The sequence below is a fragment of the Scyliorhinus canicula genome, chromosome 10, assembly GCF_902713615.1.
Source record: "Scyliorhinus canicula chromosome 10, sScyCan1.1, whole genome shotgun sequence".
NCBI lineage: Eukaryota > Metazoa > Chordata > Chondrichthyes > Carcharhiniformes > Scyliorhinidae > Scyliorhinus > Scyliorhinus canicula.
In genome coordinates, this window is record NC_052155.1 from 154897108 (window position 1) to 154920208 (window position 23101).

A 23101-nucleotide genomic window follows, 5' to 3' on the forward strand; every position below is an offset into this window, starting at 1 on the left:
TTAATCGCCTCCCGCATCTTATCACAAAAATCTCCATCCGCCAACAACCCCGAGTCAGACCTCCACCCCGGCCTCTGCTCTCGCCCTCTCGATTTCGTCATTCAATGTTACATTTCTGCTAAGGACTTCAGTTGAGAATTTAAGCTCTCGCATCCTTTGGAAAAAAATCAAGAGATTTGTCCTCAATTGCGCCATGCTTCAAATGCCTTTAAAAGTTTGATGGTTTTAAACTTTCATTTGCCAGTACTTCCCTGCATATAACACACATGGGCTTTGCATCCTGATTTGCATTGGCACAATGTCTGCATTCTGGCAGGAAACTCCCATCAATTAAAAAAAAATAAAAAATCTAGTCCTGGGACTGCCGCTGATGTCCAGAGGAGGCGGTCTGCCCCGCTGGGCTCCTGGCCAGTGTACGGATAGATCCAGCTGAGGGGGCACGCAGGCGTGGGATGGCCAGCATTCTTGAAAGCCGCTCACGGCGATTGGACACTTCTTCTCGCGATCGGGAACGCCACGACCCTCCTCACACCCATCCGCAGGTCGCGATCCTGAGTTTGAAAATGACTGTTTTAGTGCAAATGTTCCTTAATTGTCAAACAGGATATCATTAATACAAAGAGAGGTAAACTAATATTTGACAGGCCAGTGCATTTCATGATGTGCATTCAGAAATTCAACTGGCAGCATTATTAACCTCTTTCCAGTGATGTATGGCAACCTTATACTATTCATGTCAAATATGATTAACATAGTTGGAATTCAAGTACCATCTGACAAAGCATCTATAATAAGAACCAGGCCAGGTTTTGTCGTCTGTTAAAATATCTCTCTTTTCTGGTTTCTTACAATTACAATAAATTGGCTAAATGGAGGCTGTGTTGATGGGTATCGAGCAGTGCCATTTATGTTCGATTGCTTGCCTGGCATCTAGTATGGGAAATGCTAAAATTTGCTCGAATTAGATATTGTGAAGCCTGAAGCCACTGTCATTTGTGCCCACCACAAATTCTGCTCACTCTCCATTGATTCCATCCTTCTCCCTGGCAAAGATCTGAGGCTCAGACAGATCGCAGCCTTGGCGCAGTATGTGACCCTGAGACACACCTCCACTAAGACCACCTATTCTACCTCTAGTACTGTTGGATGTGGCTTGACCTCTGACTCAGTTCTTCTGCTGAAACACTCATCCACGCCTTTGTTTCATGCATACTCCAGATTTGACTATTCTAACACTCTCCTAGCCAGCCTCCACATTCTACCCTTTGTAAAATTGAAGTCACCCAATGTCTGCTGCCTTTGTCCTAATTCACATCAAATGTCGTTCACCCATCACCCTTATGCTTGCAGACCTACATTGGCTCACAGGTAAGCAATTCTCCCCATTGTTTTCACATCCCTCCATGACCTACCCCTTCCCTAATTGTGTAATTTCTTCCAGTCCTAAAGTCCTCCAAGATACCTGTGCTGCTCTAAATTTGACCTCTTGACCATCCTTTCAACTGCCTGGGCCATAAGCTGTGGAATTTTCTCTGTAATCATCCCCGTCTCTCTGTCTCTTTCCTCTTTGTGATGAATGTCCTATTATGTGTTTGGTGCAGTAAGGGTTAAACACCTGGGTTAGTGTGTGTATGGCTGCTGCAGTCATGTTTTTTAAAATATTGGTTTGCAAGACAGCTAAGCTTTTGGGAGCCAGAGGTTCAATTAAAGCATCGTAAGAGCTTGGGCCAATGGATTTTTGTTTAGATTAAGAAGGGCTCCCTGTGGAGTAGTTAATTAAATACATAGTGTTCAATTGGTAAGATTATGTAACTAATGGGAGGAGCTAGAGTACCAGGCATTTTGGAGGAAAGCAGTTTTGTATTCGATTGGCATGTGAGCAGAAGTCGAGCACCTTTTCAATGCAGTTCAATTAAAGATTTGACTAGAGACAGACCAGAAGCAACTGGATCTCAGGATTGTGAAACAAGATAGGCAGTTTCAACAGTGAGTTGAAACAGACAGGCGATTGTTCAGTTGGTTCTGGAGATGGAAGTCAAATTATGAAGACAATTTCTGAAGACCTCAGCTAGAGATCCTGTGTTGGTCTGACAGATTCTTAAACATTCTCAAAGAACATCTCTTAAGCAAGTATTCCTGAGTCTACTAACTGCATTTTAGGTGGATTGAGAGCTGAGATGGTTTTACTGTTTGAGTAGGAATAAGTACAGCAGTTCAGGGTTATTATGTCACTGTATTAATTAGCATTGTATAAGGGGTAATAGTAAGCCATTTTTCTTGTGTGGTGTTAAATATATTTAATACTGTGTGAGTAGTAAAAGTTTTTTTTTTAATAGACCATATCCTTATTTTGCATGTAATCATTCCTGGAGTGAGGTATACTTCCCTCACAGGCTTATAAAGTCTTGGGATTTCTGTCTAGTACCCTGGCCACTGTTAGGGTCTGGTCTGGGAATGTAATATCTTTTTAAGATGCGCTCCTTAAAACCTATCTCTTTGACCAAACTTTCAGTCACCTGTTCTAATAAGGCAGTAGTGTAGTGGTATTGTCACTGAACTGGTAATTCAGAGATCCAGAGTTCAAGGGTAATGCTCTGGGGTTCTGGTTCGAATCCCACCATGCAGATGCTGGAATTTGGTTTCAATCAATAAAAATCTGGATTAAAAGTCTAATGACGATGACGATGAAAACATTGCCAATTGTCAGATAAACCCATCTAGTTCACTAAAGTCATAGCCTAAATGTGACTCCAGGTTCACACCAATGTGGTTTACTCTTAAATGCCCTGTGAAATGACCTAGCCCCATTCAGTTGCATTGAACCACTAGACAATCCATAAAGAATGAAACTGAATACACCACCCAACATCGACCAAGGCACCAGAAACGACAACGGTACCTCAGCCCTAAACGCCCTGCAAGGTCTTCCTTCCTAACATCTGACGGCTTGTGCCAACATTGGGAGAGCTCTCCCACAGAATATCAAGCAGCCGACTGACATAGTCACAGAATCGTACCCTATTGATAATGTCCCAGATACCACCATCCCTGGGTATATCGTGTTCCACACCCCAACAGATGTGGTGGCATATTGTATACAGTTGGGAGGAAATTGCCTGGTAGTCCTCAACATCGATTCTGGACCCTATGAAGTCTCATGGCATCAGATCACACGTGGGCAAGGAAACCTCCTGCTGATTGTCACATAACCACAAAACCCTCCCCATTCAACTGATGAATCAATACTCCACCATGTTGAATGCCACTTGGAGGAAACACTTGAGGGTGGTAAGGGCCTAGAACAGTGTTCTTCAAACGTTTTTTCCAGGGGCCCATTTTTACCACCCGCCAACCTTCGGGACCCAACCCGGCCGACCTTCACGACCCACGACGGCTGACCCGCACGACCCACCATTTTCTCTGACCTTGTTTGCTGCTGACAAAAATGGAGGAAATGTTTTTGGGTCCCTTTGGCCCCCGTACACGCTCCTCCAATGGAACCTGTTGGATGAAGGTGAAGCCTTTCGGTGTCGGAAAGTATGGAGTCGCCATCTGTCCAAAGTTCTGCATTAAATTAACCCCCCCCCCGAACTTGTAAAAAAAATACAAATGAAATGAATAAAACCGCCCCGAACTTGGAAAACAAAAAGCATGTGCATAGTTATCTGGCACACACGTGCAATGCGACCGCAATTTTTTTTTTAACATGTTTGCGGCCATTTTGAAGCCTGCTTACAGCTGGCTGTTGGGTGCAGATTTGCGCGATTGGGAGCGCCGCGACGGACGGCAATGCCTGGCTTAGAATATATGGGTGACTTCACCAAAAATGAATCAGTAATGACTAGGCTCAGAGTGCTCAAGGACATAGATGCTAGACTGCGTCTGCAGCAGATGGTGAGGAAGCAAACGAGGGAAAAACATAGTTCTCCTTATCCTCACCCAGCTATTGCAGCTGCATTTGTCCATGACCATTAGTTGTAAGAGTTTGCACTGGAGTGCTGAGCTTGTGGCATTTGAGTGCTACAGTGAGAGTTTGGTGACTGAGGGAGTATAAGGGTTCATTTTTATTTAAAGTCTAGTATTTCTTTTATTTAGTTAATTAACTTAAAAGTTGCTGTTTGGTCTATAAGAAGGTGAATTTTGAATCAGCTTTAAACAAGGTTCTACTTGGACTTACTTGCAGCTGGAGCTTGTTAATTAGTTAATTGCATTAGGCCAGTTTTCAGAAGCTAGAGTCACAGGATAAATAGGAGCTAGTTACAGTGCAGACTTTGTTTGCACTGGAGTGCTGAGCTTGTGGCATTTGAGTGCTACAGTGAGAGTTTGGTGACTGAGGGAGTGCTGAGCTTGTGGCATTTGAGTGCTACAGTGAGAGTTTGGTGACTGAGGGAGTTAGGTGAGGAGGGAGTAAGGTGCTCCTTACATTTCATTTCCTATATTTATCAAAGAGCGTGAAGGGAGCCAGGAGTTTAGAGTACAGCTGACTGGAAGTAGAGTCGGAGGGCGGAGGTCCAGTTGGTCCAAGGGGCAGCTAATTCTGTAAAGTAAGAGGGGATGGAGGCTAGGGCAGTTGCATGCTCCTCCTGTAGGATGTGGGTGGTGAGGGAAACCACTGGTGTTCCCGCTGACTATACCTGCGGGAAGTGCACCCAACTCCAGCTCCTCAGAGACCGTGTTAAGGTACTGGAGCTGGAGCTGGATGAACTTCGGATCTATCCGGGAGGCAGAGGGGGTTATAGAGAAGAGTTACAGGGAGGTAACCACACCAAAGGTACTGGACAAGAGTAGCTGGGTTACAGTCAGGGGAAAGAAAACTAACAGGCAGACAGTGCAGGGATCCTTCATGGCCGTTCCCCTTCAAAACAAGTATACCATTTTGGATGCTGTTGGGGGGATGACCTACCGGGGGAAGGCCCCAGCGGCCAGGTCTCTGGCACTGAGTCTGGCTCTGGGACTCAGAAGGGAAGGGGGGAGCATAGAAAAGCAATAGTAATAGGAGATTCAATGGTTAGGGGAATAGATAGGAGATTCTGTGGTCGCGAGCGAGATTCCCGAAAGGTATGTTGCCTCCCGGGTGCCAGGGCCAGGGATGTCTCGGATCGTGTCTTCAGGATCCTGAAGGGGGAGGGTGAGCAGCCAGAAGTCGTGGTGCACATTGGTACCAACAATGTAGGTAGGAAAAAGGGTGTGGAGGTAATAAACAAGTTTAGGGAGTTAGGCTGGAAGTTAAAGGCCAGGACAGACAGAGTTGTCATCTCTGGTTTGTTGCCGGTGCCACGTGATAGCGAGGCTAGGAATAGGGAGAGAGTGCAGTTGAACACGTGGCTGCAGGAATGGTGTAGGAGGGAGGGCTTCAGGTATTTGGATAATTGGAGCGCATTCTGGGGAAGGTGGGACCCGTACAAGCAGGACGGGTTGCATCTGAACCAGAGGGGCACCAATATCCTGGGGGGGAGGTTTTCTAGTACTCTTCGGGAGGGTTTAAACTAATTTGGCAGGGGAATGGGAACCGGATCTGTAGTCCAGCAACTAAGGAAGACGATAGTCAGGACGCCAAAGCACGTAGTGATGCAGTGGGGAAGGTAACAATGACAAAGGAGAGTACTTGCAGGCAAGGAGATGGGTTGAAGTGTGTATACTTTAATGCAAGAAGCATCAGGAATAAGGTGGGTGAACTTAAGGCATGGATCGGTACTTGGGACTACGATGTGGTGGCCATCACGGAAACTTGGATAGAAGAGGGGCAGAAATGGTTGTTGGAGGTCCCTGATTATAGGTGTTTCAACAAGGTTTGGGAGGATGGTAAAAGAGGTGGGGGGGGGTGGGTGGCATTGTTAATTAGAGATAGTATAACAGCTGCAGAAAGGCACTTCGAGGGGGATCTGCCTACTGAGGTAATATGGGTTGAAGTCAGAAATAGGAAAGGAGCAGTCACCTTGTTGGGAGTTTTCTATAGGCCCCCCAATAGCGGAACAGATTGGGAAACAGATTTTGGAAAGGTGCAGAAGTCACAGGGTAGTAGTCATGGGTGACTTCAACTTCCCAAACATTGAGTGGGAACTCTTTAGATCAAATAGTTTGGATGGGGTAGTGTTTGTGCAGTGTGTCCAGGAAGCTTTTCTAACACAGTATGTAGATTGTCCGACCAGAGGGGAGGCCATATTGGATTTAGTACTTGGTAATGAACCAGGGCAGGTGATAGATTTGTTAGTGGGGGAGCATTTTGGAGGTAGTGACCACAATTCTGTGACTTTCACTTTAGTAATGGAGAGAGATAGGTGCGAGCAACAGGGCAAGGTTTATAATTGGGGGGAAGGGTAAATACAATGCTGTCAGACAAGAATTGAAGTGCAGAGGTTGGGAACATAGGCTGTCATGGAAGGACACAAGTGAAATGTGGAACTTGTTCAAGGAACAGGTACTGCGTGTCTTTGATATGTATGTCCCTGTCAGGCAGGGAAGAGATGGTCGAGTGAGGGAACCATGGTTGACAAGAGAGGTTGAATGTCTTGTTAAGAGGAAGAAGGAGACTTATGTAAGGCTGCATACTCTCTCTAATCAGTGAAGTAATGGAAGGGATCATCAACATTGCTGTTATGTGGCACTTGCTTAGCAATAACCTGCTCACCAATGCTCTGTTTGGGTTCAGCCAGGGCCACTCAGTTCCTGATCTCATTACAACCCTGGTTCAAACATGGAGAAAAAAGCTGAACTCCAAAGGTGAAGTGACAATGCAGAGTGCCACAAAGCACCCAGCATTCAACAAATTGAAGATAGACAAGACCACGAAATGCGACTCTTTGGAGAAATTACAGTCTAATTGTAACAATTGGAGCACAGACATGGTCAACAGGCATAAAACAAATTAGACACTGCAGGAGTTTCAGTTCTTTCTGTTAGGTGGATGTACCTTTAAGAAATGAGTGTTTATCAAATAGCTGCAGTGATGTCAAATGTGTGGGTGGAGCTGGGCTGCCTGTCTTTCACTTTCATTTTTGAGCTGGCAGATGCAGTGTCTTTTTGGTTTCTTTTTCAGAGATGGATAGCTGCATTCAAAGCAAGCAGCTGTATAATGATCTCCCTCTCTACAAGCTAAGGAATGTCTCTAGATCATTATTGATTTCTAAGTAATACCATTTCTGTAGATAATTTAAATCTGTTGTCTTTATTTTAAAAGGGTTTAACTTGTGTATATTGTTTGGGAAGTTATCAAGGGTACTATAGAGTATTGTATCTTGGGGGGTGGTCAGGATTGGTAGTTTATAAACTATTTACTGTGTGTTTATAAAATGTTAACTGGATTCATAGAATAAACATTGTTTTGTTTTAAACATACTTTAGCTCTCTGTTGCACCACACCTGTAAAGTGGGCCCTTGTGCTCCCCATAACCAAATCTATTAAAAGTTGTGGGTCAGGTGAACTCCATGATATAGTTTGGTGTTCTCTCAACCCTGGCTCATAATATTTCAGATACAGAACAAATGTCTAAAGCGTACATCTCTTTAGCCATCGATCGTACAACTCCACGGTCCAGGAGGCATTCAGCTGGTGGTCAAGAGACAGGTGATTTCTAAACTTCAGGACAGAGGAAAGAGTGCTCACTGTTGAGATGAAAAGCTTGTTTGAGATCTGCCACACATCTATAAAGTAGACCAGCTGGGAGGCCAACGAAAACCTAAGTCAAGACAGAATTTCCAAAATTCATCTGGGGTCTTGAAGTACTCTGAATTGAGTACTGAATAGAACATAGAATATACAGTGCAGAAGGACGCCATTCGGCCCATCTAGTCTGCACCAACCCATTTAAGCCCTCACTTCCACCCCATCCCTGTAACCCAATCACCCCTCCTAACCTTTTTGGTCACTAAGGGCAATTTATCATGGCCAATCCACCTAACCTGCACGTCTTTGGACTGTGGGAGGAAACCCACGGAGACACTGGGAGAACGTGCAGACTCCGCACAGACAGTGACCCAGTGGGGAATCAAACCTGGGACCCTGGCGCTGTTAAGCCACAGTGCTATCCACTTGTGCTGCTATCCACTTGTGCTACCGTGCTGCCCAAATAGGACAACCAGAAGCTTGTAGAAACATTGGAAAACCCTGAGGAAACCTGCAGCAGACTTCCCATGAAAGAACCACAAGTTCATTACCCGGAAGGGAAACTTGCATCAAGCAAGGAACAGATGGACAAATTTGAATCAAGGAAAATAAAAAAAAAATAGCAGCCACATTGAGGGGCAGCACGGTAGCATGGTGGTTAGCATAAAAATGCTTCACAGCTCCATGGTCCCAGGTTCGATTCCCGGCCGGGTCACTGTCTGTGTGGAGTCTGCACGTCCTCCCCGTGTGTGCGTGGGTTTCCTCCGGGTGCTCCGGTTTCCTCCCACAGTCCAAAGATGTGCGGGTTAGGTGGATTGGCCATGCTAAATTGCCCGTAGTGTCCTAAAAAGTAAGGTTAAGGGGGGGTTGTTGGGTTGCGGGTATAGGGTGGATATGTGGGTTTGAGTAGGGTGATCATTGCTCGGCACAACATCGAGGGCCGAAGGGCCTGTTCTGTGCTGTACTGTTCTATGTTCTATTGTTATGCATTCCTTTGAAAAGCCTGAACAAAATGATATCGGCGATGTATACTTCATTGTCCACAAGTTTTTACAAGCAGCAACACAGGCTAAATAAAACTTAAGGCTGATGAAGGATGTGCTAAAAGTTGGGAATATTGCCTAAATGGATGGGTAGAATATGTTTCAAATAACCTCATCCGAAAGCAATGCTTTGAGTGACAAATACTTCTTTGTGTCAGGATTACCTGCTCGTTTATGATAGATTTAAAACATAGATTCGGGTGGTGCGGTGACAGTGATTAGCGTTGCTGACCCTCCGCGTCAGGGACCCAGGTTGAATTCTGGCCTTGGGTCTCTGTTTGTGTGGAGTGGAGTTTTCACGTTCTCCCCATGTCTGTGTAGGTCTCCTCCGGATGCTCCGGTTTCCTCCCACAGTCCAACGATGTGCAGGATAGGTGGATTGGCCATTCTAAATTGCCCTTTCGTGTCCAGGGATGTGTAGGTTGGGATAGAGTGGGGAAGTGGGCTTGGGTGGAGTGCTCTTTCAGAGGGTTGGTGCATGCCTGATGGGCCGGATGGCTTCCTTCTGCACTGTAGGGGTTCTCTTTCTTTTAAATTCATTTATGAGATGTGGGTGTCGCTGGTTAGGCTAGCATTTATTGTCCAAACCTAGTTGCCCTTCAGAAGGTGGTGGTGAGTTGCCCTCTTGAATTGTTGATGTCCTTGAGGTGTAGGTACATCCACTGTGCTGTTAGGGAGGGACTTCCAGGATTTTGCCCCAGCGACAGCGAACAAACAGCGATATATTTCCAAGTCAGGGTGGTGAGGGACTTGGAGGGGAACCTCCAGAGTGGTGGCGTTCCCAGGTATCTGCTGCTCTTGACCTCCTAGATGGTAATGGTGATGGGTTTGGAAGGTGCTGTCGAAGGAACCTTGATAAGTTTCTGCAGAGCATCTTGCAGACGGTGGACACGACTGCCACTGTTCGTCGGCGGTGGAGGGATTGAATATTTGTGGAAGGGCGATCGCTCAAGCGGGCTGCTTTGTCCTGGATGATGTCAAGCTTTTTGAGTGTTGTTGAAGCTGCACTCATCCAGGCAAGTGGAAAGTATCCCATTACGCTCCTGACTTGTGCCTTGTAGATGGTGGACAGGCTTTGGGGAGTCAGGAGGTGAGTTAGTTGCCGTAGGATTCCGAGCATTTGACCTGCCCTGGTAGCCACAGTATTTGTTTTCCAATTAAGGAGCAATTTAGCGTGACCAATCCACCTATCCTGCACATCTTTTGGATGTGGTGGCAAAACCCACACAAATACGGGGAGAAAGTGCAAACTCTACATGGACAGTGGCCCAGAGCCGGAATCAGACCTGGGACCTCAGCGGCTTGAGACAGCAGTGCTAACCACTGCCCTCGTAGCCACAGTATTAATATGACCAGTCCAGTTCAGTTTCTGATCAATGGTAACCCTCGGGATGTTGATTTCATAGAATCATAAAATTTACAGTGCAGAAGAAGGCCATTCGGCCCATTGAGTCTGCAGTGGAAGTTGGAAAGAGCACCCCACTTAATGCCTCCACCCTATCCCTGTAACTCAGTAACCCAACCCAATCTTTTTGGACACTAAGGGCAATTTATCATGGCCAATCCACCTAACCTGCACATCTTTGGACTGTGTGAGGAAACAGGGGCACCAGGAGGAAACCCATGCAGACACCGGGAGGACGTGCAGACTTCGCACAGTGACCCAAGCCCGCTTTCCCAAGGCAGCGGGAGGTGCAGATAGAGTCATTGAGGTGGGTTTGAGTGATGGACTGGTCTGTGTTCACAATTCTCTGAAGTTTCTTGTGGTCTTGGGCCGAGCAGTTGCCATACCAGTCTGTGATGCTTTTTACTGTGCTTCTGAGTCAATGTGGACATGCCAAATTTCCTTAGTTTCCTGAGAAAGTAAAGGTGTTGTTGTGCATTCTTGGTGGTAGCGTCGATTATGGGTGGACCAGGACAGATTTTTGGTGATGTGCACACCTAGGAATTTGAAGCTGTTAACCCATCTCCACCTCGGCCCCGTTGATGCTGACAGGGATGTGTACAGTATTTTGTTTCCTGAAGTCAGTAACCAGCTCTTTAATTTTGCAGGCACTGAGGGATAGATTGTTGCATTACACCACTCCACTAGGTTCTCTAACTCCCTCCTGTATTCTGACTCGTCATTATTCAAGATCCGACTCACTACAGTCATGTCGTCTATAAGCTTGTCGATGGAGTTGGAACTTAATTTTGCCACGCAGTCGTGTATGTATAGGGAGTATAGTAGGGGACTAAGTACGCAGCCTTGTGGGGCCACAGTATTGAGGACTATCGTGGAGGCGGTGTTGTTGTTTATTCTTACTGATTGTGGTCTGTGGGTCAGAAAGTCGAGGATCCAGTTGCAGAATGAGGAGCAAAGTCCTTGGTTTTGGAGTTTTGATCTGAGCTTGGCTGGGATTATGGTGTTGAAGGTGGAGCTGTAGTCAATAAATAAGAGTCTGATGTAGGAATCCCTTGTTGTCAAGATGCTCTCTGGATGAGTGTATGGCAGCACGGTAGCACAAGTGGCTAGCACTGTGGCTTCACAGCGCCAGGGTCCCAGGTTCGATTCCCAGCTGGGTCACTGTCTTTGTGGAGTCTTCACATTCTCCCCGTGTCTGCGTGAGTTTCCTCCGGGTGCTCCGGTTTCCTCCCACAGTCCAAAGATGTGCAGGTTGGTTGGATTGGTCATGAAAAATTGCCCTTAGTCACCAAAAAGGTTTGGAGGGGTTATTGGGTTACGGGGATAGGATGGAAGTGAGGGCTTAAGTGGTAAGTCATTTAAGTCATTTTCCTAAGTTAGATCTTTTATGCACGATTAGCTCACTTGCCATCCAAGGGGAGCTCTAACAGAAATTCCAAGTATTATTTGTGTTGAAGAGGATATCCGTGTGGAAAAGTATTTTCTTGACCCTCTGCCACTGAGAATAAAATCAATAATCAATGGTGAATGTGATCAGTTATTCCATTGTTTGCAAAATGAGCATTAATATATTTCATTTTTAAGAATTCTTTTTGAATTGAGGGGCAATTTGGTGTGGCCAATCCACCTACTCCGCCCATCTTTTTGGTGGTGGGGACGAGACCCACGCAGACACTGGGAGAATGTGCAAACTCCACGTGGACAGTGACCTGGGGATGGGATCGAACCCGGGTCCTCGGCGTCATGAGGCCGCAATGCTAACCAACCACTGCATCAATTTGCCGCTCAGATTTATATCATCATGTACATAATGGGATAGTATTATTTATTTTGTGGAACAAATAGTTTTTGTTCATTCTCAAGATGTGGGTATGATCAGGTTGATGGTTATTTCTCATCCTTAATGCCCAGCAGTTTGGTTTAACTGATTGGCTTGCCAGACCACTTCAGGTGGCAGTGAGGAAGAATTTGCATTGATGCGAAACTTGAATTGTACCAGCCAGATACATGTGAGAATTGCAGACTTCTCCCCCTAAAGGGCTTTAGTGAACCAGTTGAATGACGATCCAATAGTTTCTCAGTCTGTTGGTGTCAGCATTCTATTTACTGATTTTTTAAAAAAGAAATGTAAATTGATATTCTCAAATCACTATGATGTATTTTAAGATTGCCAGTGTTACTCAAGTACAAAGATGGTAAGAGTCTGCTCAAACGTCTACCATTAATTTGTCCGATTTTGAGTATTGCTAACTTGGGCTTCCAAGATACGAATGTTTTATTTTTATTAATATTTGAAAAAATTCTATTGACCCGTTCATGTTTCTTTACTCTATCTACCATTAGACTGAGTGCCCAGAACAGCTGTCCAATAAGACAATGACATCTATGTCCATGACACATTTGAGCAGTGAGTGACATGTTGTACCTTGATTACTGCATTTCAGAGCACTGTGAAGGTGAATCAAGTTAGCTTGGATGAAAGCGGAGAGCATATTGGGATTTGTTCAGAAGATGGCAAGGTAGGAACTATATGGCTTACTTTCCTACATCTTTCCCTACAACTATATCCCTGTAGCTTTTCCTACATCCTCTGTGACTCCTTGTTGCCGTTGGGGCATTTTCCCCATTTCCCTACTGAAGTTGGTGCATTTTCCTGTTGCTGCATATTCCCATTTATCGTCTGCCTTCCTGTATTTTAACTCGAGCACAAAATTATGCACCTTTATATTAATAGCTTAATGATGACAAACAGCAGGAACAAAAGAGATAATCCGGCCAGAAAAATCACCTGAATTTTTTCCTGACATTCTGACACTCTCACATCTGTAGATTCTGTATTATTTATTTACTCTTATTTATTTTCCTGGGATGTGGGCCTGTCCCTAATTATCCTTAACTAAGTGATTTGCTGGACCATTGCAGAGAGCGGTTAAGAGTTGACCATATTGCTGAGGGTTTGGAGTCACATGTAGGACAGACCAAGTAAGGATGGCAGATTTGCTTCCCTAAACGACATTAGTGAACCAGATGAGTTTTTAACAACCATCACTAGCTTTATATTGATTAAATCCCACCAGCTGCTGTGGTGAGATTTGAGCCCATGTTCCCAAAGCATTAGCCTAGGCCTCTGGATATTACCAATGATATTACCACTACACCATCGCCTTCCCCCAGATCCATGTATATTTTGAATTTCTCCGTCGCAAAAGTTACATTGAAGGCATTTGTTTTCCTGTGGGAACGTTTTTAAAAACCTTTTAGAATTTAGCGTGCATACACAAGTACAGAGCCTGATAGATAATGATAGATAATGGAAAGACACCCGAGGCTTTAGAACAGAAAAATCACCAGCAATGTTCAACAGGTTAGGTATCATTAGAGCTTTTGCTTTCTTTTTAGCGCTTAATAATGTCCAAGGCTCCAGCCCATATATTAACAGGTTATTTTGGCAGTGAGATTGCAAATCTGTGTGGGACATTATGAATAAATTGCACATGTAAGTTAAACAGCACGTCCATCAAAGCAATAATTGTAGAAAAAAGTCAGAAATTATTGCTGAGGGACCAGGGAAATGCTGGAATATAACAAACCTAGCTGGATCATTACCCAGGTAGTCCTGTCCACAAAAATCATCAGCAATATGATGGAAAGGTAATCAACCATGCTCCCTGTTGTAATATGCCTTTAAGGGACAGCAGCATGTCATGTATTCCAGTCTCTCATTCATTCTCGCCCGTTAGTACAACACATGGCGCATCGCTCTGCTGCTGATGTCTTTCAGCTTTCTCTTGTATGTGTGTGTATATATATGTTCTCATGTGCCTTGTTTAAGTAAATGAACTCTCAACATCTTTACCTAATCCCTTGAGGGACTGGTGTCTTTATATCGTTATTAAAAAATGACATGCCGTTCAGCGATGGTCAAACAGCAGCAGCAAGATTAATTACAGGTACAACATGGTAAACAGCCTTAGATCATATTACATGGCATCAGACAACAATGTTTTGGTCAGATCGCAACAAGTCGTAGTATCAAACTGCACAGGAAAGCTTTGAAGACACAGGACTGGATTGTGCTAAAATAAAGAGATGGTAAAGAGATGGATCCTTTGTGGTGAAATTGCAGTGTATAGTCTGTCTGTTCAGTGGGCATTATCTCTCAGTGTGCGGTAGTGTGTTGAGAGGACCAGCTCCAGGTTAGCTGAGTAGGGGAATGCAAGTGATCCGAGTGTGGGTTGGATCGATAGTGAGCAAGAGAGAATCAAACAAAAAAGAAACCAGCATTAAAATCAGGCCAGAGAAAGTTACAATTGTAAACAGTGGAGCTCTGGAAAAGCATGCAAAAGCAGCTGCATCGACACACATCTCGGGTACTCTGGGAGATGCAAAGTCAAAGGGATATTGTCAAAATGTCCACAAAAGTCTGCAGTTTGAATTGGGATGCAGATGACCTACTTTGCAAATTCGGAATGTTTAAATAGCGTACAGAGCTATGGTTTCTTGATTCAAGTGTGTCTGAAACATATAAGCAAGCCATAAAAATTTGCCTACCAATTGGGAATTAAGGCCTACATATACTGAACATGTCAGGATTGACAACAAAAGAACTGAAAGATCGCCAAAAGATATGGACCATGTTGGAAGACTGATACAAAATCAGATTAAACTTCCATATGCATTGACTAGACTTGATGTCATTTCAACAACAACCTGCAGAATCCATAGACCACTCCATCAGCAGATGGAGAGGAATGAGTACACATTGTTATTTTTCTAGCAGACAGAATTTTTCAGTGCACAACCCAATTGTTGACTCACTCACTAGAACACCCAAACATAGCAAGACATGTGGAAGGTGTGGCCTTCCAAGGAAATGTGGAATTTTTAATAAATTCTGCAAGGCATGTGACAGAAAAGGCTATTGGCAGCACCAGTGTACTCTAGCAAAGCCTGATGCAGCTACAAAGAGCCATGCACTGATCCAAACAGGCCATATGCAACAGGAAGCTTGAGGTAAAAAAAAATCATTTGGTATCCTGTCAGAAGAGTAAACATGAGGTGATCCAGAAAAGGATGATGATGCGCATACTGAGGCTAATAGTGGTGAACATGGGCTTCACACTATCAATCTTGAAAAAACATACATACCTTCACACAAGTGTTTGCCTAAATTCAAATTATCTGTCCTAAGAAAGTTGATAAACATTCGCTGTTGACACGGGCAAGTGCCAACAAAGTACCCTTGCAAATTCTAAAAACGTATCTGGGCAGATGATGGGATTGTGGTAATGCCACTGGACTAGTATTCCAGACGCCTAGGCTAATGCTCCAGGAACATGGGTTCAAATTCCACCAAGGCAGTTGGTAGAATTTATTTATTTATTTTAATTTTATTTTTAAATATTCCAGTGAAGGGGCAATTTACCGTGGCCAATAAACCTACCCTGCACATCTTTTGGGTTCTGGGGGTGAGGCCCACACAGACATGGGGAGAATGTGCAAATTCACATGGGAGGTGACCCAGGGTCAGGATTGAACCCGGGTCCTCGGTGCCATGAGGCAGCAGTGCTAACCAGTGCCACCATGCTGCCCAGTTGTTAGAATTTAAATTCAATTAATACATTTGGAAGTAAAAGTGACTGTTTTATTGATTGTTGTGACTGTTTTGTTGATTGTTGTAAAGCTCCATCTTGTTCACAGATATCCTTAGGCAAGAAAATCTGCCTTCCTTACCCAGTCTGGCCACATGCGATTACAGACACACAGCAATGTGGTTGACTCTTAAAAATGCCCTCCAAAATGACCTAGAAGGTCACTCGGTTCAAGAGAATTGAGGAATAGGCAACAAATGCTGACCTTGCCAGTGATCCCCACTCCTCTGAAATAATTTTTAAAAAGTATCCACAGACATGGAAGGCCATGGCAAAACATACAACTGCACAACTTTCAGCATGTAATGATTCACATATTCCATGTGCAGGATCCATAGTACTGGAATACAAAGTACAGTCAATCCTCTTGGGTGTCACAGATGTTTTATGTCGTGGAGACTAAAGGGCGGTTGATTTTGGGTCGACCTGGCACTTCACACCAGTGACAATCCATGGAATCAGTCAGACCTCACATGGCAGATCAACTAGACAAGCTACTCCTAGCATCTCTGTTCATGACCTAACTTCACAATATCCAGTATATTTCAACAAAATTGGAAGAAGTTTTAAGATATCTGCAACATTACACTTGCAAGAGAATGCTGATCTGTCAATTGATCCAGCACATGAATGCAGCATCCAAGTACAATACAAATTGAACGTCAAATTGGACAAAATAGAGATAGAGAAAGACAATGTTTAGAAGAGTACAAGAATACAGTTTGTTGCAGCTCATAAAGAAGGATGAATAATTGAAAGCATGACTTGATCCAAAATGTTTAAATGCAACTTTGAAACATCCTTACAAAATACCTACATTACAAGAGTTAAATCTGCGATTTGCAGTGCAAAGTTCTTCTCTACGTTTGATGGCAAGCATGATTACTGGTTGGTACATTTCACGGAGCAGTCCCAAGAGGTTACATTTTGTACCCCATTCAGACGATACTGTTTTCAACAACTTCCTTTTGGGTTATCTGTCAGCCAGGATCTTGTTCAAGCTCACATAGACCACTTTATGTGCATTGTGCCAAGATGCATGTGTTTCACTGATGACATTGCTGTTGTAGAACAAAGCTAGATTGTGAGCATAATCTGGACTTATTCATGCACGCAGCACATAATGTTAAACAGTCTGAAGTGTGTTATCAGCATGCAACAGATCAATTTCTTCTATTTATTCCAGTGCTGGCATATGCCCTTGTCCAAGTAAAATGCAGGATATGAATGCCATGCCGACTCCTCAAGAAATGCCGATCTTCGAAGAGCTCTAGGTCTCTAATTTCTTGTTCCCATATATTCCCCGTTTCAGACAAAACATTTTCATTGCTAAAGGAATTATTCAGAATGGATTTGCCTTTCCTGTGGCATTAAAGCCATCAGTACTTCCAAACAGCACTGCAACAGTCATCGTCAGAAGCATCAACATTGCAAGTTTAGGATCTAAGGCAGACAACTACCCTGGTGATACACACCCCACAGAATGGTCTGGGAGCATGCATAATTGAAAAAGGAAACTGGCTGCATTTGCTTCATGTTATGCATTACAACTACTTCAAGCAGGAAACATTAACCTTGGTTTTTAGAATCATGTGTTTTCACACCCATCTATTTGGCAAAGGATTTATGGTAAAGAATGACTACAAGTCACTGGAGATGATTTACTGAAAACAATTGAACAGAACACTGCTAAGATTGCAGCGTATCTTGATAAAGATTCAGGGCTACACGGTGGCGCAGTGGGTTAGTCTTGCTGCCTCACAGCGCCGAGGACCCAGGTTCGATCCCGGCTCTGGGTCACTGTCTGTGTGGAGTTTTCACATTATCCCCGTGTTTGCGTGGGTTTCTCCCCCACAACCAAAAGATGTGCAAGGTAGGTGGATTGAACACACTAAATTGTCCCTTAATTGGAGAAAAATTAATTGGGTACACTAAATTTATTAAAAAAAAGAAAAAAAAGATAAAGATTCACGGTTACAACTGAGGTTACAAGCCCAGTAACTTCATGGTCACATCGGATACATTTCGCAGACTGCCTAATCCAGTGCAAAAAGATGTATCCTTGGATCTACAAGTTGACTTCATTGACATCGAACTTGAAGATGTTCTCCAAATTGATCTGACACATTTTGCACAACATAAGTGCCAGCAGGAACAAGAAGAAACAACTAAAGATTTCACACTGCAGAAACTGTAGAAATCCATCATTGAAGGATGGCCTGATTCAATTCAGCATGTCCAGAAACATGAGACCATTTTGGCCTTACCAGACAAGCTATGTATCTCCCAAGGGATCATTTTAAAGGCAGGTAGGCACTACACCGCAATCTTTGTGACCCGATAAAGACAGTAATTTTATAATTTTTTATAAAACATGGAGAAACAGAGTCACAGGACCGCTATAATTTCAACAACACGAAAAACATTAAGCTTGGAAACATTGGATTATTATGCAATATTCATTTACTCCTCCTTAGTTTAAACATTGCACACAGATGTTACTATTGACACAGATTACATCGTGCATTTTAATCTACAATGGTCTCATTAGCACAAAATCCCTTTTTAAGTACACAAGATGACTGGGCTAATACACTCTCCACTCTGAATCCCAACTTTATGAATCCCAAGTATATGTTTGTGGATATTTCCTCAGAATCCCCCCCAGATGATTGTCACACGAGAGTTTCCAAACTCTACGCCCAAAAACACGCTTGAAACTCTTCTTTCATAGTAATAGTGCTTTCCCATAGCAGCCTGCATTCCAAAATCCAGATCAGGTTTTCCAAACTTCTAAATAAAGCTTCCAGTCCAGGATTTTATATCAACCCCATTAGAATCTTTTTGTCTTCACCACTGTAAAAACGGCTCACTGTTGCTTTAACTCTCAGTTCCCAGACTGTATGAAAATAGCATCAAATGTTTGATATATCTTTTGAAGACTGTTGTCCCACTTTAAACCTGGTTGCTACAATTGCCTCTTTAACTCAAAATGCTTTGTTTAGTCTTCCTTGAATTCTTTTGAACAATACCTTTTGTGTCTGTTCTCTTCATTTCAGGCATCTTTAACATTCTTTCTGTCCTAATTCCCTAGTTATCTGAACTGTATCTCCTTCCTTAGGAAGCTTGTATCTTTGCAACTCACTTGTCCTGTCCAGCTTCTCCTGGCAGAGTTTAGAGTTGTTCACTCCTCCGTGTCCTATCTCCAACTGCTCTGGCTTCCAGTAAAAACTCTCCCAGGAAAATGGCCTCCCAACAACTTCAATTTACTTTTTGCGCCGTAACTCCTTCTAAGCACATTAGGGACATGATTGGAACTGAACCAACCCCCGCACATAAGAAACACCTTTGTCCAGCATGAATCTTGTCATAATATCCACTCATGTATAATGAGATGCAGACAGGCAGTGATTGATACATAGGATGGCCAATGAACACACAACACACAACAACCGATCACCAGACAAGACACCGCCACTATAAAGCCCACAGGGCATTAAGACTCCCACTCTTTTTGGGACCCAGACACTGAGACAGTCAGAGTGCACAAGTCAGTGGACATTATTGTCATGTGGTAGCTAGTAGGTCTGGTCGAGCCAGTAAGAGGTCATCAGTAGGATTAGCAGAGTGTCAACCCGCAGCTGAACATGTACAGCAGTTCATAGTTTAAACAAAACTGTGTTGGATCATCTCCGGTGTTAGACGTTTGTTTCTAGCCTCCCTGCATCCAGTTGCAGTCAATATCGAATCAACCCGCCTAGCACATCAAATCTAACTATAGGTTTTATCCTTCCAGGTACAGAAACAATAAATTCAATTAATTTAAAACTATACCTTATTTCTAATGTTTACCAATACAAATATAAATCCCTGAAAACTACCTTTGTTTTTCGAACAATTGGTAAGCCAATATTGGTGTCCTTGTCTGAGGAACGATGTTCTGGTTTGGAGGGAATGCAGCAAAGATTTACCTGGCTGATTCCTGGCATGGCAGGAATGTCATATGAGGAGAGACTTGAGTCGGTTAGGATTACATTAATTGAAGTTCATAAATTTATAAAATCCTAACAGGATTAGACAAGGTAGGTTCAGAAAGAATATCCCCAATGATGGGGGAGCCCAGAACTAGGGGTCATAGTTTGAGGATAAGGGGTAAACCTTTTTAGGACTGAAGTGAGGGGAAATTTCTTCACCCAGAGAGTGCTGAATCTCTGGAATTCACCACCGCACAAAGTAGTTGAGGCCAAAATTTGTGTAATTTCAAGAATTAATTAGATATAGCTAAGGGGTGATCAAGTGACATGGGGGGGGGGGGGGGGGGGGGGGGGAGACGGGACCTGGATATTGAACCTGATGATCAGCCGTGATAATGAATGGTGGAGCAGGACCAAATGGCTTCCTCCTGTTTCTACTTCCAAGTGCGTGACACAGTTCGAACAATCTACAGTTTGTGATTTAACTCCTGTTTTCTGATGGTTTCCAGTACGCAAAATTGTCCTGGAGCTTGAGAGTTACGGCCTCTTGTGTTATTGTAAAGCCTGAGAAATAAAACAACCCACTTCCTCAAATACCATTAACCATGCCATTAAGGTTTGAACTCCAAGTTGACTAGTGCTATTTTGATGGGATGGAGTCAGATAATAACATTTGAGGGATACGAGGGTTATGGTGCAATTGACGCTGTAAGTCACTCATGCCAAGATTTCCTGGAACAACTTCTGTATTAACATAATGGCAGCACCTTGCATGTAAACCATACATGTTCTCAGAAAATGTGTTGTCTAGCGGCACGGTGGCGCAGTGGTTAGCACTGCTGCCTCATGGCGCTGAGGTCCCAGGTTCGATCCCGGCTCTGGGTCACTGTCCGTGTGGAGTTTGCACATTCTCCCCGTGTCTGCGTGGGTTTCGCCCCCACAACCCAAAAATGTGCAGAGTAGGTGGATTGGCCACGCTAAATTGCCCCTTAATTAGAAAAAATAATTGGGTAATCTAAATTTATTTTAAAAAAAGAAAGAAAATGTGTTGTCTTTCTCTTTAAAGCCATTTCGAATTGTGTTTAGTCTTGCCAAGACAGCTATAATTACTGTTTCAGCGGAAGACTTTGCTTGACTCTTGGTTTTCCTGGAGCAGGTGCTCTGCAGTTGTCTTAGTAATTTGCACAATTCGCTTTCAATCTAAACAAGTGCTTAATTAGAACAATACAAGAGCTGCTTGCATTACACTTCATACCTTAAAAAGGTTGATTGCTTTGATTCAACCTGCTACAAGTCTACTAATTACTTTTTGTAGTGGGCAAATAAAAAAGGCAACCCCAGGGAATAAAGTGTTGATTCTAGTTTAAAGGACAAACTGACAACAGCCTTTGGATTTTATCTGCACACAAGAACATCTAACAATCTGTGAGGAACCTGAAAAGGAATTGAAAGGTTTTTTTCCCCCCCACTTAAGTGACACATTTTCCTTGGGTTTTTTTTAATAAAAAGAATGAGTTGGGAATGGGTTCTTTGTATCAGTATTCACAAAAGCTGACTACACATTCAGGATCCGTTTCATTTTGACACAGGAATTTTGAAAGCATCGAAGTCAGCAAAGCATTCGTCAAAATGAATTTGCTTTATTCGTTTTTTGGACATGCGCAACGCTGTCAAGCCAGCATTTATTGTCCATCCCTGGTTTCCCTGAGGGTATTAACAGTCATAACACATAGTATGGGATTGGAATGACATGTCAGCCAAACGTGGGAGGGAAATGGTAGGTTCTCTATCCTGAAGGATAATAGTGAATCAGTTGGGTTTTATGAACAATCTATTTCTTTCTTTGCTGCTGGCTCACAAATTAGCAAATTTATTGAATTCAATTTCACAAGTTGCCATACAGCATGATGTGAACGCACGACCTCTGGCTCACCGATGCAGTGCCATCACCACTAGGCTACTCTACCTCAGTGAGTGTCTGTCTGCAGAACACCCAGCCCAGATAACGTACACCCTAGACTCCCAAGAAAATGACAGGAAATTACCGTTATAAGACTCCAGCTCATATTTGTTGGAATTCTATTAACCACGTGGGTTTTATTTGCAGACTGGAGAAGAGAAAGATCTGAATATTAAAAGTAGAAATGAGGCATTACATCTGTAGTGAAGAAAATATTTTGTCATTATTGATTGTTATCAATACCAGATCAAAGTCCATGAGGAGTAATCAGATGAATTTAGAAGCAATAAGTCATGTTTTTTGTTGGTCTTGTGGCTGGGGAAGCAGTTATAGTTCAATGTTGAGGTTAACAATCCATTCAACGGCTTCATCTGACACAGCTTGAATGGTTGTGATAGCACAGGAATGGACCTCTCGGCTGAAGTTCGGTATATGGGCAATGATCTGACTTGAATGGTCACAGTTGGAGCTGTTCCTCATGTTCCATCTGTGGTCCATGCTGGAAGGCTACCACACATCTTGCTGGTGTACCTCCTGGTTGACTGCAAACATCATCAAACCCAATCTGGTAACTTAGCCAACTGGAGGTAATTAAAGCTAGTGTGTGGGAATTTTGGAAGGATTGGGTAAGGTTTCATGTATGAGGCTTTTAAAGAAGAAGGCTTATAGAACTGGTGGCAACATAATTTTGTTCTTTAAGGAAGTGCTAAGGGTTTTGGCAAAGGTTGGTACAGGCTTGGTTTCCTGTGCTGTATTGTTCTCTGTAATTTGTTCTTTGTTCTATAACTATCTGGAATTTAAAATTCTTTCAAAATGGAAACCAACAACTGCAATTTTTATTGCCAAGTAGCTAATTCTATGTTTTAACATCAATTGAAGTGAACTGGCTGACTGGGAAAGGGGGTAGGGGGTTAGTTAGTAATGAACTTCCTCAAATGTCTGTTGTGTCCTCTGCTGTTGATGCTAGTCAGAAACATAAAAATGTGTGCATCGAGCATAAATATTTTTATTGAAATCTCAATATTGGCAGATAACTAGTAGCAGAGATTTATTACATTCAAAATCTGTACCAATTAAGCATGTGGACTTGAGAATGACCTGTAGGTTTTAGTATTGATAAGCCATAATTTAGTACATGACGGAGGGATACACAGGAACAAAGGAAAAAAAGTATGTTGTTGCCACTATGGGTCCTTCATTGACTCTGAATTCAAAGTTAACAAGGCTAGTAAAATATAGAGAGAAATTACACGTAGAGAGAAATATAGAGAGACATTACATCTAGTGTGCAAAAATCTTGTCAGCATTGGAATCAATTCAACCAGGCATTGAACTGAGGCCAGACCTGCCATTTGGGTAGACATGAAAGAGTACACAGCACAATTTGAAGAAGAGCAAAGAGCCTCTTCCCCAGTCAAAACCATCAAACCTTGACCACGCAAAGATTATTTGCTATTTTTAAAAA

General features: G+C 43.2%; 1 protein-coding gene across 5 annotated transcripts in view; it reads left to right on the forward strand.

Moving 5' to 3' along the window:
• Window positions 1-23101, forward strand: part of vps41 (VPS41 subunit of HOPS complex) — a 224865-nt gene that overhangs the window by 57710 nt on the left and 144054 nt on the right. For all 5 annotated transcript variants that reach the window (XM_038809941.1, XM_038809942.1, XM_038809937.1 and 2 more), the window contains exon 5: window positions 12496-12570. In XM_038809941.1, the coding sequence (XP_038665869.1) occupies window positions 12496-12570 (75 nt within the window). The remainder of the gene's footprint in view (window positions 1-12495; window positions 12571-23101) is intronic.